The 17,295-nt window shown below is 35.2% G+C and overlaps 1 protein-coding gene and 1 long non-coding RNA gene across 2 annotated transcripts; both read right to left on the bottom strand.

The window, feature by feature from the left end:
- Positions 1 to 840: 840 nt before the first annotated feature.
- Positions 841 to 1,717, bottom strand: LOC116194146 (ethylene-responsive transcription factor ERF017-like). Its single transcript, XM_031522881.1, has one exon. The coding sequence runs from the start codon at positions 1,621 to 1,623 to the stop codon at positions 931 to 933; it is 693 nt and encodes a 230-aa protein (XP_031378741.1). The 5' UTR covers positions 1,624 to 1,717; the 3' UTR covers positions 841 to 930.
- Positions 1,718 to 5,172: 3,455 nt separating this feature from the next.
- On the bottom strand, positions 5,173 to 7,617 carry LOC116194893. The gene is made up of 3 exons (XR_004154551.1): positions 7,247 to 7,617; positions 6,174 to 6,516; positions 5,173 to 5,927 (listed from the first exon to the last, which is right to left on the bottom strand). It is a non-coding gene; the product is annotated as an uncharacterized LOC116194893 (long non-coding RNA).
- Between the last annotated feature and the right edge of the window lie 9,678 nt (positions 7,618 to 17,295).

The following is a 17,295-nucleotide window of genomic DNA, read 5'->3' as shown; positions in this document are numbered from 1 at the left end:
TTAAACATGATTACGAATCCAGATATTTAAATTGAGAAAATCATTGATTGAGAGAGTTTACCTTTTCGTAGGCCGACTTCGCAAATTCCTAAGAAAAACATGATTATCTTGAGAGATATATACAAATCCCTAGTTTGCCACAAGTATGGAATATTACAAGATACAAAAAGTCCTTTGAATAGTTTTCTTGAATTAGTCGATCCGTTGAAATTTAAATATTAAAATAGACACCAAAAAAGGAATATCATTCAAATTAAGAGTAAGGGAACCAACCTCGAACTGTCATTCTGGCCCACAAGTCAATCGTGAGTCCATGTGTTTGTGCTCATAAGAGAAACGCGGCTCGGAGGACGTACAGTGTTAAATTTAATGCTGGATGATGTGATTCATCGACTGTTCACTGGATAGCGGCGTTTAAACTACCTTGGCCATGCTCGCAGTTAATGAGGATAAACATATGGCACTAATCTATTAGACACCATATCCAGTATGAAGACTCCCAGAACTTTCCACATGTCATGGTCTAGAAGTAGCTATTTCCTCTGTTCAATCATCGACTAATTAATGTTTTCACCAAACCCTTTCAACAAAAAAGAAAAAAATATCTTCCACTATATTTCTCATGTGATGATCACATTCAGAAGAATGTTGAAAAAAAAAATTACAATATGAAGATATAACTTTTGGCTTCAGTATACTATAATTCCCAAAAAAAAAAAAACTACAACTTTTGGATCTGTAGGATGACCGTGCCAAAAAGATGGGTCCACCCCCCCCCCCCCCCCCCCCCCCATAGAGAACGAATTGAGTCGGGTTCCCTCAAAACTCCAGGGCCTAATAAAAAAAAATTTTGCCCAGAATCCTGATTTTTGACCCCGATTAAAATTAGTTAACAATTAAAAGAACAAGTAATTTGCGTATTTTACTTGCTTAGAAATTCCATAGAAATGGCTCTTGTGCTACGACCCCGTCATAATTCTCCTCCCCATGATCTGACGGATCCATAGTTGGCACGTAGAAATCATTGGAGAGGTCATCGAATCCCTGAAAAATCCCATATTCGGATGGGTAATAATTATCCAGTTCCATGGAGTTAGTAGTATTATTGTTGCTGTTGTTATTATTGGTTTGTAGGTCCCAACATGAACCGTTTAGCGCATCCAAGCTCAAGTCGCTGTCCATCTGCATGGTCCCGTCCGACACGGAGGGCGAGGGGGATGTGGACCGGTCGGAGTCCTCGGAGTGTGTCTGCGTTAGAGCATTTGACGAGGAGGAGGAATGCATGGTGGAGTTGGCGAAACGGGCGGCGGCGGCCTGGATCTCGGCGTGCGAGAGGGAGCGGGCGCCGGCGATGTCCGGGGGGTTGTCGGGGAAGTTGAAGCGAGCAGAGCGGCCACGGAGGCAGAAGAGGGCGGCGTCGAATGCCCGGGCGGCCTTCTCAGCAGAGTCGTAGGACCCGAGCCAGATGCGTTCCCTGCTGTTGGGGAGGCGGATCTCGGACACCCACTTCCCCCACTTGCGCTTCCTCACCCCCTTGTACTTGCACGACGAGGGCGAGGACGACGCCGAGCCGGTCGACTCAGTGGTGCCAGCAGGTTTTGGGTCAGGGGACTGTTTGACCATTTGATTTTAACGACAGTTGAGTTTTGAGTAAACGTCCACTGGTGGGTTCGATTGAGCTGAGGATGTCTTGTTGTTTTGAGTTGTGAAGTGGAGAGGGAATTTGCGGCTCTGAGGTTTATATATGTGTGGGGGGGGATCAAAGCGAAAGGGTACGGTCGGGTCAAACGTCAAAGAGGCGCGTTTGGGATGGTGTCGTCGTTGAGGGCAGAGAAGACCCAGGTGAGTGACAGGTGGAAAGTGCTGACGGTGTTGCTGATACCTTTAACGCGGGGGACTGAAGGTGTGTTTAGGTGCAACGGGCGCATATGTTCAAAGGCGAGGAGGTGGGCCCTTTCACTTGGTCTAAGGATGTGGGCTTTCGTGCACCTGGTTTGGATATATCAGAGGTGTGGGGATAAGATGACTTAAGTTCCACGTGCTGGAGGCACTGGGGAATTTTCTGCACGGATTAAATGATGCGAAACGCGACAAATCTCAGGGTGCTTCTCGGTTGTGGGGGACTCAGCTATCCGTTTACTACACTGCGACCCTCGGAATATTTTCTCGGGTGATTATCAACTCAACCGCTTATCAAAGTACGATTCTAATTATAAAAAAAGACGTGAAATACAGTAATATACGTATTTATAAGAGATTTTATGCTTGATATTTATTATGAAATTACTTATATTCCTTATTAATTATTAAAAATTTTATTTTATTATATTAAACTTAAAGGGACTATAAAAAGACACGACCTTGTTTATGCCAGTAAAATTATTCGCAATCCTTCATATTTCTTTTTTCTTTCTTTTATTTTTTGAGTTCATGGATTCGAAAAAAGAGTACTGCACCAATACCGATCAATGATATGTCATGACGTCATGTATCTTTTGAGGACGAGTGGACAAAAAATTCATCCTACCACGTGGGAGAGAGAAAGTACTAAGAACTGAGACTGTGAATTCCTCAATGGAAAATCAATAGGTATCTTAGGTCATATTTGGTTTCAAAACATTTTTTTACTCCACTTGATTTGAACTTGCTATAGACAGTTTGTGTTGGTTTTTATTTTTTAGGGGCCCTTTTGAACATAAGCCACGGGTGAACAAGTTTCCTTATGGCCGAATTTTTTTTTCTCCGTTTTCGATGCCTTCTTACATTGTGCAATTTGTATTTCTTGACAACATGTCTTGAAAAACCACGGGGCATCCTTTTATTTGCTAACCCATGCGCTTCCATATGGTGGAATTTTTTTTTTCTCCATGCCTTCCCTATTTTACTATTTTTACTCAGAGCACCACACGATGAGATTCGTATAACGAATGCGCTGACGATCAAACATTTGTTCATCACACTTTATCAAATAAATCGCCCGTGTATAAGGCATTTACATAAATAGACGTCTACACTAATTGCATGGATTTAACAAAAATTTGGCAAAATCAATTTCCAAACACATAAAGTATTGTTACTAATTTTAAATACAAAGATCTTGGTGTATGTCATCACCCTTTTCTCTTTGCGCGACATAACCGATTAGCGATACGGTCACGTACAGCATTCATTTCGTGACTACTCATGTCCACTTCAATTCGAATTCCTGGTTGTTCTGATGGATTTCAAAATTCATCGTAATCCGCCCAAGTATCGCCGTACTCCTCAAATAAGCTGTTGTGGTAATGATTGCGGTGAATAAAATTATGCAACACAAAACAAGTAAGGGCAATTTGTCCTTGCCTTTGCGGTTTGAAGTTTGGCATCAATTTCTTTATGGCGAATCTCCTCTTCTTACCAAGAAGCAAATCCAACAGTTTCTTGGCACGGTCAACTACCTCAGAGACTTCATTCCAAAGATAGCTAAGCTCACTCGCCCATTGGAAAAGATGCTGAAAAAGGACGCCATTGCCTAGGGTCCAAATCAGACAAAGGCGATCAAGGAGCTTAAGGCTCAACTGCAGTCCCTGCCTCCACTCCAGATTCCCTCTACAGGGAAAAGAATCCTTCAGACAGATGCAAGTGACAAATACTAGGGAGCGGTCCTACTTGAAGAGTTGAATGGCAAACGCTACATCTGTGGTTACAGGGGTGGAAAATTCAAACTGTCAGAACAACACTACCACTCCACTTTCAAGGAGATCTTGGCGGTTATGAATGGGATAAAGAAGTTCAAGTTCCACCTAGTTGGATACAAATTCCTAGTGGAAATGAATATGTCTAGCTTTCCCAAGATGTTGCTGTTCAAACAAAAGCAACCACCTCACCCTCAACTATTCTGGTGGGCAGAATGGTTCTCCAAGTTTGACTTTGAAGTCAAACACATCAAGGCAAAACACAACACGCTAGCAGACTTCTTGTCGAGGAAAGAACAAGCATTGACAAAGCAGATTCTGTAGGTTTTACCTGTAATCTGCATGTTCTCAAGGTTGCAGTTCACCACCCTGCACCAAAACAGCGTTCGATGACATTATGAACTGATGCGTAGCGCTGATTGAACAGCTTCTTTTTTATTGTCGACAAATTGTCCTCACCAAAATCACTTGGGTGATACCGTTTCCCCTTGTATGAAGCCAAAATTCCCCAAATATTTAGAAACTCTGCATGAACAACATAATATTGTTATGGAAATAACAAAAAGAAAATTACAGGTAAATACATTAGGGCTGAATTTTTTTGGGAAATAGAAAATTTATCAGCAAACACTAACCACCACGCGGCGCTGGAAATAATTCCAATGTGATAGTTTCGGAAAAAATTCTTGAATCGTATGCCGAACACCCTTATGACATATGTAAACATTATATCGTGGGAACAAGCGGCAAATACCTTTTGTGATATCTTTGTATTTCGATCGCGATAAGCTACTCTTTTTTCCTTAGGGACACATGCAGCCACATGGGTTCCATCCATAGCTCTAATGCAATCCTGCAGGGCATGCAAAATTATGTAATTTATATAATCTTACGAAATGAATTATTATAGTATTGACTTATCAAAACATACTTTAAAGAAATGTCATTGTTGACAATTTTCAATTTCGAGCTGCATAACAACATTCCACTGTCTTATATAAACCGGTGCTAAGGCTTGTATTCCTCGGAGAATTTTTTTGAATGATCGCGACACCGTCTCATTGGAATGTTGGTGCCTTTCCACCACTACTGCATATCGCGTACTTTGTGAAATAACCAATAAGAACATTCCGAGTATCTGTTCGATAGTGATACCATTCCTAGTATCATTGATATCACATTGCCGTCGAAGTGTGTCACAGAGGTTGCTAAATACGTATGGTTCCATTCTAAAATTATCGTAGCATTTAACATTATTCCCCAAAACTTCAAGCGTGTACTCTCTTCCTTGGAGTCGAGAAGTTCTACAAGGGATGTTCCTTCTAACCTGGTCTTCGGCCGATGTAACTTGCATTATCAAAAAGAAGAACCACTGTTGCCTAATTTCCATCTCTTCGTCACTAGAGCTATCGTCATATCGCGAATAAGTGCTATTCCTTGGCATATTGTCTTTCAATTGTACGCCTATAACAGTGGAAGGAAGTTCATGAATATGTCATTAACGGTAAAACACAATAATTCATAACCATACAAAATAAAAAATTCCAAGCACACATAAAACAGAATCAAGTCAAGATATCCAAACAAACATAACAAACATAGCATTACAAGCAATGTAATGAGATTATCGAAAAGTTCAACTAAACATAAAGCCGGATCCTGAGCTCATTCAAGAGTCAAAAAGATGTTGTATCTATTCCCTTCGTGCGTCTTTCGCGTAGTACATGAAAAGCCTCCTCATTTTGTCATCAAGGAGAGCTAAGCTGCCTGCTATATATGGTTTAAGTGGTTGGTTTCAATTTATCCAAACTCTACCATGGCTTCCTTGATGTTATTCCTCTCAGGCTTATTAGGGCTTAAAACGAACTTGCTTCTCGTTGACGACGGTAGGGTGCTCTTTGGCTTGTGTTTGAAACTGGCCTTGAACAAGTTCATGCGCTCCTGCAGTTGTAACCTTGTCGATGAAGGCCTTTTGCGCACTTGGTGTTTGGACTAAGATATAATAGGCTCTTGAACCTAGACGGAGTCGTCATTCTCGTCGGAGCCTTCTTCGAGATTGATAGGTTATTTCTATTTTTTCTTGGATGTTGACAGGAATTCCTCAAGCACCTGTCGTTCCTCCTTTAAAGTCCTTGGCCGATCGGTCGAGGAGATGCGGAGAGCACCGGTAGCAGTCGACGTACTGAAAAGCTCATTCAGCAGGTATTAGTGCTTGCAGCTTCTAGTTTGGAATGTATTGAAGGCCTTGGTCTTCTGCACGATGAAAAGAAGATCATTGAACGAGATACTTTATTAAATACGAAGCAACCATACAAAGAGAACGTATAAACAAAGAACATGCACATATATATTAAAATGAAGCCGTAATATAGTCGGCATTTTACCTAGAAAGACTTGTCGTATTTGTCAACTGATATTATTACACATTCAAGTTCACGCTCAAAAGACCAGAAAAATATTGATATGATGTTATGCGAAGTTGTCAAACGAATATTGTACCTTGATAAACATATCTCATATATCGGGACTTGTCTTGATAGTGTTAGTGTCTTCATCCCATCCGACTCCAGTATGGTTAAGCAGTTCAATGAATTGCTTGTACATGGTCTTCAGTCTCGTCGCCTTGTCCTTTATCTTCTGGGAGCACAGTTGCTCGTCGGGAAATTATTTTTTCATCTCCACCGTCATTTCATCACAATCCCTTTGTTTTCAAGAAGTGGTCTGGCTCCTTTTCAACTTGTCAAGCATGATATGAATCAAAGCCAACTATATCTGATCAATCCACTCGATGATATTCTCACCCTTAGGAGCCATGGTGGATGCACTTGTCTAAGCAGAACCTCTACAAGTAAGCAGGCAAAAAACATGAATAACACAACACAACCAAGTTGCAACAAAACGGAAAGAGCTTTCACAAGTGCAAAATGAATACATGGAAAGCTCATAAAAGTATCCTATTTGCAAGTACCCGCAACCATATCAATTTCAATTCACAAAGCAACCATATCAATTTCAATTTTTTATGGAAAGCTCATAAACCAACTCAGAAATGTATAATCAGTTTAACTAACTACTCACATCTTCAAATTGAATTCTACGAAGCTCATTTTTTTGAAGGATCACAATCAGTATAACTAACTAGTCAAATGTAAAAGTGATTCCATCTATTAGATGATTCAACCAGACGAACTCATTGCAAGGCATATGCAACAACAAGGATAAGTACAACTTCCCACAAAGATTGAACTAGCTCATTCAACTCTCACTGACAGTAACCACAAGCTCAGTTAACTGAGGCACTTTAGACATACAAGTTAATGCAAGCTTCCTGATGGCCATTCAATTAGACGAACTCATTGCATGGCATATGCAACAAGGATAATTAGAACTTCAATCCACAAAGTTCAAACGAGCTCATTCAACTCTTAGTGGCAATAACCACAAGCTCAGTTAACTGAGGCACTTCAGACAGACAGAGTCGCTAGACAAACAAAAGCATTCTCGTAGCATTATGCAACCAAAAAGGACAACCTGTGAATCAGAAATTTAGAGAGAGGGTAGAGGAGCAGTACCTTGACTTGCAATGAGTCTTGGAGGCAAAGGTCGACCCGATCTTAAAGACAAAGATGAGCTTCGCTATGGAGATGGGGCCCTCGACAAAGCCCTCAGTCGAGAATCTTTTTCTTTTGGCGACAGACCTCAATAATTCTGCGAATCTCTCCTGACAAAGGCAAGCCCGTCTTCCTCACGCCTGTAGACTCCGCAAATCACTACCGGACCTCCACTAATCTATGAAATGGCGTCTTACTTGTCACTAATTGGCAGTTTGTGAGCTCGATCAGCTAGTTCACTTGCTCGATTTGGGAGGAAAATGGGATTGATTGAACTGTGCCCTAAAACATAGGAAAGGTTGAAGAAGGGAGAAGGGGATGGATTTATTTGTGCACTATAAGAAGATGGCCTCTACCCAATGGTCATAATTAGTCAAGGAGAGGGAAAAAAAAAATCAAAGCAGCGTGTTATAGTGTCTAATTGGGTTAAGTTTTTTTTCTCCAATTATAAGGGAGATCCGTGGACTTAGTACGATGGAAATAAATTGGATTGAGTCCCTTGATCTCGAAGTCTGAGCATTGATCTCGAAGCCTGAGCACAAATTCGGTCTTATTGTGGTACGTCCACCTCTTTAAAAAATCAATCTTGATAGATATATAAGAGGATTGGGTTCCATTAAACATCAATTTTTAAAGCTTTTAATTAGACATGTTACCCATTCGCTTGCAAATTGTGTTAAAATTTGAGAAATGATACGATGATACGTGGAAAAGAGTTGTTATATTTCATTAGGATATATGGATTGAAGATCCAAATAAAGCAATGGATTAGAGATCCAAATAAACCGATCAGTTTACTCGAAACCGATATTTTATTGTTTAATTAGCTTTTTTGCTTGAGCATTGGATGGACCTCTTCTTTCTTATATTTTAGAATACTTATAGAAATTCAATGAATAATTGTAATTTACGTGGTTGATATTTCTTAAATTAATTGATGAATTTATTACTTACGTATTTTGCATTTTATGAATTTAGTTAATATTTTGTAAATTAAATTTACAGATTTTAATAATTATAGATGGCGTGAAATATACAATAATAATTCATAATCATTTTTATACTTTCTATATACCAAATAGGTTATTAACAGTCGGAATGCCCTGGTTAATATAGAATGAAATATTGTACAATCAAATATAAAAATATGTAAGGGATGGGGGAATATTTCAAAATGGAACTCGAAAGATAATGTGAAGTAAGGAATGCTAAATATATAACATTATCAAATCTAATATTCTTACTTTCATATTTTTAACGTATTCTTACAAAACAAATTATATTTGTCACTTTAATAATTTGCCTTATGGTATTCTTTTTTTAAGCATCACTCTTATAATTTTCAATATATATATAAGAGAGAATAGTAAATCACATATAATTAAATTAAAAGCTGAAAATAATTAAATACTTATAAGGGAGTACACTCATAAATATTATTAGATAATTAAATAAATTGTTCATATAATTTTTTTCGATTACAAGGGGGTCCATTGGCGTAGTACATTGAAATAGAAATTTTAAATATCTAATAAATGGGTATATGTAGTCACACTGAGTATCGAACCTATGACATTTTAGTCACAAAGCGAGAGGTGCGACACTGTACTATCCTCTCTCTTGATATTATTCATATAATTTTTAGATATCTATTTGAGTACTTAAATAATTATATAAAGTAAAAAAAATTTGAGGGAGTGCCCTTATTATTATTACTAGAGCGTCCACCCACCCGTAATTTTTAGATATCTATTTGACTTAAATACTCATATAAGGTAACAATTGGGAGTTAGTGACATCAAAATTACTACTAGATCGTCCATCCAGGCGGACACACGGCTCTATTGACACCTTTTTTCAAAATTTTAAATTTTCTCTTATTTGACTGTTTTAAAAAAAATTAAAAATTTAAAGCATGGGAAAGGAGTGAGGAAAAAAAAACAAAAACAATAAAAACTGAAGAAGTCGTTTAATTGCTTTGTGTGCAACTGCAAGGAGAGAGGATAGAAGTAGAACGTGGCGGGGGGAAGGGTGAGAGAGGAGAGAGATGGGTTAATAGACAAATTTATCCTTATTATTTGAATAATTTTATTGAATTACTATATTTGCAGAGTAAAAGTAGGAATATATTAGACCTTATACTATATTGGTAACTGTATAGGACACCAAGTTGTCCCTATATAAAGTGTAAATATAACATAAATTAAATAGTCAGCACATTTCTATAAAAAAAGAAATAGTCAGCAGATAGCTTTCACCTAATGACTTGAAGACATGCTTGTTAGTCTGCTTAGGAAATCTCAAATCTCGTCATGAATAAATGGAATGCATGCACAAAAATAAACCACGTATATGAATAACTTACTGATTGATTTTGTAACAATTTATGTAAATATTTGAATGTTAGCTAGAAACTTGAAGAGTTGGTCAATCACGAGTTGAGAAACTGTCCAAATCATTTATGGAGAAATTTTTCGTCACGCGAATGGAAGACTCTAAATAGAGTATTTTATTCCACCCAAAATAATAGAGTAGTCTGAATTTTTATCTATCTTAATTGAGGCATATATGAAGAATCATTTCAATTGAGCCAAACTCGTTATTTAATTTTGGCATACATGGCGAATTATTATAATTTTATTATTAAAGTTGCTTCTAAAGTAACTGGGTTAAGTTTATTACAGTTGAAAGGTACGTGAATTAGGAGCTGCGATTTTAGCTTTTAGGACAAATAGAGGAATCTAGTTAAAGTTTCAATCATTATATATTATAGTTAGATTTAGTCTTAAAAAGTACTAAATAGTCTTAAAATTTATTTTATGATAATGTTCGAGTTAACTAGGCATTGAAAATCAATAGGGATCGATTCAAGTAATTTGACGCTTATTTTCCTCATACAAAGTCTTGGACAAGTCTTATAAATAGAGAAAATTCAAAATTAAGAAATATTTTAAGTCTTAATGAGCCAACAGGCTCGAACTGGATTTGTCAAGACCATTGAACTTCTAAATATCAGGGCGTGAAAAAAAATATGAAATTTAAAATATCGAATTCATCGCATTGAATTAACATTATTAGAGTATATATTACGTAAACACCTACTACTTTATTTACATAAAAGGCATTGTTTTATCTACATTGGAGCACTAAATTTATATATTTTCTAAATAAAATTAGTTAAGTCAGATGAATAAAATTACATCAATCAACTTACGACAAGATTTTTAATCTTAACATCAAAGCTGTAAAGGTCTTTTTTATCCATTAATTGGTAGAATTAATTTTCGATTTATACATCTTTTAGATAATAATCAATCTGCTTTGCACCCAACTTCAAAGATTTCGGAACTTTAATAAATTAATTAACGAGGATGTAGTGTAGTGACGCATGCCCTAACCTGTTGACTTAGAAATAACAGGTTCGATACATAGTTGGACTATTCATGCCCATTTATTAGTTATTTATGATTTCTCTTTTATTGTACTAGGTCTTGGGCCTCCTTTGTTAGTTATTTAAGATTTCTCTTTCATTGTACCAGATCTTGGATCTCCTTAGTAACCGAAAAAAATTTAAGATTTTTTGTGCCTTGTGCAGTTTACTCATCATTTTTATTTTATTTATCTTAAAATTCTGCATTTTTTTTTCTTATTTCTATTTTTTAACCAATAATTCTTTTCATGTCATTTAGTTTTATTTTTACTTTAAATTTTTTTTTACCTTTAGTGAATTTTTCATCAACTTAATTATGCTATTCTTGTAACATCCCAAATTTTTACATGTTTATACACGAGTGTTTTCACTTTTTTTTTACATTTTTCACTAGATTTGAAAATTGATTAATTAATATAACTTCTTTTTGGATTTTAAATAGATATATATATGAGTTTCAAGTTTGCTTTCCTTGTGTCAAATTGGCTTGTGTCATATTCTCCTTCAATCCATCCCCTCCTCCCCGGCCACTGATTTTCTTCACCTTTACCGCCTTACGTTCAGCCTCCCTTATATATTTGCATTTTCTTTTCATTCTTTCAGTCGAAACCGGTGGTAGTGGAACAAACTGAGAAGAGTAAGTGAGAGGAATAAGATGTTAGATGCGATTTTTTAAAATTTAGACTCTTATAATAGCACGTTGATTCAAGCGGTTCGGCGTTTATTCCGTTTAAATAAAGTCTTGGATTTTAGTACCTTGTGAACACGAAAAATTCATGTTGGAAAAACTTTACATTAAAAAATGAACCGACCTGAGTCAATTGGATTAATCGAAATCCAATTAGACTTTCAAATATCAAGGTTCACACTGAAAAAAATTAGACTCTTCTCAATATGAGTAATCTATTATTAAATTAGAACCTTATTATCGTTATATTGATAATTTTTGGAATGCATTAATACGGATCATGTGTATTTTCATAAAATCAACTGTGATATTCAAATATAGATACTGAGAATTTGAGCTATTGAGACTGATTAAAGTTGGTGAGTCTCATCACGACTTTTACCAATCGTGAGTCGAGCAATAACAAAGAACTACCCTAGAGGAGGCGCTGGCACAGAAAAATATTATTCGTACAACATCGTACGTAGCGTGGGCGCAAATTCTTATCTTACCTTTGTCATAACGAATAAAGACAACCCTACTTTTATATAATAAATAAATATTATAGAATTATAGAATTATGCCATTTGAAAAAACCCATACGAGGCGGTCCCCCCTGGCTGAAACCAATCAATTAAAGAAATAATGAAAAAAATTTCAGTACGTACTTGGATCATAATTTTTTTTTCCTTCTCCTATTTTGCTCTGCTCTTTCAAGCGTCTCTCTGTCGCGCAGATACATCTCTTTTCCATTCTTACCTCATGCCACCTCATTTATCATTTAATTTTCAAGAAAACAAGATTTACATTATATGAGTCAATTTTATAAATGGAACCGCCGGCTGGCGGTAACATGCATGAGACCGTGTTTTACCACAGTGTATTCTGACCCGTTTAGGAAAATAAAAAATAAATAAATGTCAAAAGAGAGCAGCGGCTGATGAGATAAGCACATGTGAAGTATTTGGTTCATTAAGATTATGATAACAATATGCAACATTATAAAGGCAGCCATCTCCATCAATCAAACATGGAAAGGTAAATTAGAAGTACACCAAGAAGCTTCCATCCCGCATTATTAATTATACTTCGTTGGATTTCGCAATCGAATTTTAAAATTTTAACTCTAATTTTACCTCTATTTACTACACAACAAAAATCAACTTTTCAAAGTAAAAAAGGTGGGATCTTTCGTAAATCCACATACATCTCCATTATACTCAATTCAATTTTTAATAGTAATTTATCTCAACTATTCATTACTTTTTTACACTTTTTTTCATAATTCGACAAAATAATCATTATAATCCAATTAAAATCAAAATTCAATTTAATTCAACTCTAAAACCAAATACACTATTAATTTGTGTTGATGGATGATGAAATCTCTCGAGTCAGCATCCGCTGTATGTGTCAGCAAACAAAGTCCAGCCAACACGGACTGACTTTTAGTTTTTACTTGTTCTCTCTCTCTCTCTCTCTCTCTCTCTCTCTCTGCATGGATGAATGCGTCATGCATGAGATCCATCTCCTTAACTCATGAGCTAACTGGTTGTTCAGAGTCAAACACTGAGTTCCGGTCTTTTTTTTTATTATGAGAATGACAAATTTTACTACACAATAAAAATTAATTTTTTAAAGTAAAAAAGGTGAGATCCATACATAAATTTACATACATTTTCATTATACTCAATTCAATTTTTAATAGTAAATTTTCTCAATTATTCATTACTTTTTTTACATTTTTTCTCATAATTCAATTAAATAATTATTATAACCCAATTAAAATCAAAATTCAATTCAATTCAATTCTAAAATCAAATACACCATTAATTTGTGTTGATGGATGATGAAATCTCTCGAGTCAGCATACGCTGTATGTGTCAGCAAACAAAGTCCAGCCAACATGGACTGGCTTTTAGTTTTTACTTGTTCTCTCTCTCTCTCTCTCTCTCTCTCTCTCTCTCTCTCTCTCTCTCTCTCTCTCTCTCTCTCTCTCTCTCTCTCTCTGCATGGATGAATGCGTCATGCATGAGATCCATCTCCTTAACTCATGAACTAACTGGTTGTTCAGAGTCAAACACTGAGTTCCGGTCTTTTTTTTATGAGAATGGCAAATTTTATTAATAAATTCAGAATTACAGCCATAGGAGGATATACAAAGACCTAACGAGAAACATACTCCGCTTGATTAATAGAATCAGATCAATTCAGCCTTCAATTTGTTCAATTAGAAGGGAGATTCAATTTGTTCAATTAGAAGGGAGATTTATGGATTTGATAGAAGTAGAGGAAGAGAATAACATGGTACTAATAAGTTTTATCAATGATAATTGAATATGAGATTTCTTGATTTTAAGTCAATATATAGTACTTTTCAAAATTCCTACTTTTATTTAGTCGTGAACATGTTGATAGTATCTTCTTAAAAAATTACCGTTTCATATACAAGATGTTCCTCCAAGTTTTCAAAACTTTTTTTTTATTAAAAATGGCAGGCAAATTTTTTGTCATAATAGATTCAAGAGAGTTGTCCTTATGGTAATTAAGAGAACAACTTTTTTAAGGAAGTTTCGAATTCAAATCACATCAAAAACTATACAACAAAATAGTCCATAATAAGCCACTAGTGTGACTAGTTTGGCTAGACTAATTTGTTCCATGAACTTGCAGAATATTTATACGGATTATGAAAATTATTCGGGCGAAATCTGAAACTCCTTGATATATATAAAAATAAAAAATAAAACTTTTTATGAGAGAGAAACATTAACTTGTAGCAAATGATGGATGGCACATAAAGAAATATAATCCCACCATAATATTGAACCGACAGGAAGTCAACTATGGAATATCAGGTCAAAAACGAGTATTGCTGTATTGAACCTAGTTTCTATGCTCGTGCAACTCTTAGATCTCCCTTCCGTCCAGCTTAATGTTTTTTTTCCCCTCTAAATAAATTGCCCTTGGCACACTAGCTATAATTTCACCGAACCCAATTTTGGATCGCAATTGTAAACAAACCTACCTAGTTAATTATGTGATGACAGTGATCAGATCATGGGGTCTTCAACCAGATCATGTTCCATGAGTTTATTTGTTGTATAGCATCTACTAGTGTGCTGGTTACTACTTCAACTGCAAATCGATCAAGATAAAACAGCCCGTAAATTGCTCCAAATTAATTTCAATAAAATCTATATATCAACCCTTTGTTTTTAGTATAAGAGGGGCCTATGACCTCGTACAAAAATAGTGAAAGCTAAATTATGAGTATGAAAGTCTCCTCTAATGAGTATTGATCCCGTGACATTATGATTTCGACTCGGCAACTCATACACTATACCAAACACCCCTCGTCTATTGAACACTCATGTTTAAATTGGATTAGATTGGACATTTCTCTAACTTTGATAATTTTTTATTGGAAAAACTTTTGGTCCTCAACTTTAGCTTTAGGGTTTTTGCCATTTTTATTCTAAATCTATTTGTTGTCATTCTCGTCCTTAATCTGTCAACTTTTTTTTTTCACTTGCCGGGCTGCCCATTTTCTGTCAAAAAGCACACTTTCCGTCCAAAAATTTATCTATGATAATCATCATTTGTGAAATTTTAAGGAATACAAAAAATTTAGAATAAGAAAGAGAGAGGAGGAAAGGGGAAGAACGGAAAATGCAAGGTAGAAGTATGATGCTTCGGTTACAGCATATTATCTTCTCACACGTCAATTTTTTTTAAAAAAAATATACGGTAATTGATACTAATTACATAGAAGGAATATTATTGTTGATATTTTAAAACTATTGCGCAAATAAATGTAAAATTAAAAAATATCTGTACAAATGTTTTAGGAAGAATAAGTTTGATTAACATAAATTTATTATCTATAACTTTTTGTCATACCACTTAATCAGATAATATATCAAAGACAAACTTACAAAATATCTATATATATATATATTACAAAATGTATGAAGAGTTATTATACATACATATATATCATTGGAGTTTTAGGATTCAAATTTTCAAAAAAGTGAAGTCACAGGGGTATATGAATATGGAAACTTTGGAGGGGAGAGTTGAAAATATTAATTAAAAACTATACAAAAAGAAAGAGTTGCCTTGATTTTGTAACTCTCCATTGCATGCAGAATTCAGGCTATAGTAGGGTGATATTCAGTCATTCTCATAGCATATAAGACTCAGTCTACAAAATATTAGAAAACACTATAATTATGCTAAAGCACAGCATGTATGTAAACTATAGTAGGCGTTGTCCGTGCATGCCCGGGTTCCCTTATTATTTACAAATTTATTGTCGTGCTGCTATGTTTGTATGTCTGTTTATTTACGTCCTCGATCATGTATGTAAACTAAGTAAGTTGTCTGTGCATGCACGGGTTCCCTTATTATTCATGTACACGTTGTCGTGCTACTATGTTTGTATACCGGTTTTTCTATTTTAAAATATTCAATATATTTAACTTGACATTTCCTATGTAACAAAATAAAACACAAAATCCTTGAGAATAATAATAACTAAATTCATGATGGAAAGTAATATTAGAAGTAAAAGAAAATTTCTCTTGAGATTGAAAAACAACACACATAAGTAGTTGCTACGATCCAAATGACTTGAGATGAATATGAGACAAAGTTATAAGATATTAACAATAAAAAAATTTAAAAGGACTAACACAGAGAGCAACCAAATTTAGAGGACCAAACTATATAGTTTTTCCTTAGAATAATGATTATAGTATGCATATTATAAAGGCAGCTATCTCCATTAATTAAACTGGGAAAGCTAAACTAGAAGCACCCCAAGAAGCTTCCATTGAGTGTTAATCAATTTCCCCTTGTCGAGAGAACTCTGTTGATGATGAAATCTCGAGAGTCAGCATCCACCGTATGCGTCAGCAAGCAAAGTCCAGCCAACACGGTCTGGGTTTTACTCTCTCTGTGCATGAATCAATGCGTCATCCATCAGATCCATCTCCTCCTCAACTCATCATCAATTCAGTTGTTCAAAGTCGTAACGCTGAGTTCCGGTCCTCGACTCTGACTAAACAAATTAGAATAAATTCTTAGTTTTTCGATCACGAGGGAACTCCATAATTTCAATGTTTTCTCTCCTATCTAATTGTCAACACATTGGCATTGTTATATCAAAAAATTACTTTGCGTTTGATTTCAAAGTAAAATTATACTCCACCGTACTCCATTACACTCCACTCGATTCCATTCTTCCCTAATTCAAAAATATAATTATTATTATTTTTTAAATCTTTTTTCTCATTTAATAATGAATTCCCACACATATTTTTTTTCAAATCATTATTACAACCAATTTTTTACTAATAAATTCCCATTTACTTTTACATCCATAAATATACATATTTTTTTCCATTTAATAATAAATTTTTACATCTATTTTTCTTAAATATTGCTATAAATAATATTTTAATAAAAAATTTTCCATATATTATTACCTATTTTGTTTTATATGAATGGAGTAGAGTGGAGTAGTATCCTACTCCAAAACCAAATGTATTGTTTCATATATAGGACGTTCCGCCAAGTTCCAAACTTTTACATTAAAACGGGATGCAATATTTTTATTTCGTATAAGAGAGACAATAAACTTGTAGTAAAGGATAACTGGATGAAAAATAAAGAGATATGACAAATCTCACCCATAAAATTGAACTGAAAAGAACTTAATTATGGGATTTCAAGTAAGAAACGAATATATTACTGTATTGAACCTTCTTTTCTAACTCCATTCAACTTTTAATTAGATCGCAATTGTAATAAAGCCTGCCTAGGGAAGTGACCTCAGACTATGTGGTCCTCAACTAGATCAAGTTCAATGCATATACTTGTTGCACTACATCTACTGGGGTACTGGTC

This window comes from Punica granatum, chromosome 2 (assembly GCF_007655135.1).
Source record: "Punica granatum isolate Tunisia-2019 chromosome 2, ASM765513v2, whole genome shotgun sequence".
Classification (NCBI taxonomy): domain Eukaryota; kingdom Viridiplantae; phylum Streptophyta; class Magnoliopsida; order Myrtales; family Lythraceae; genus Punica; species Punica granatum.
Note: the sequence above shows the minus strand (reverse complement) of the source record. Positions and strands in the feature narration are given on the sequence as shown.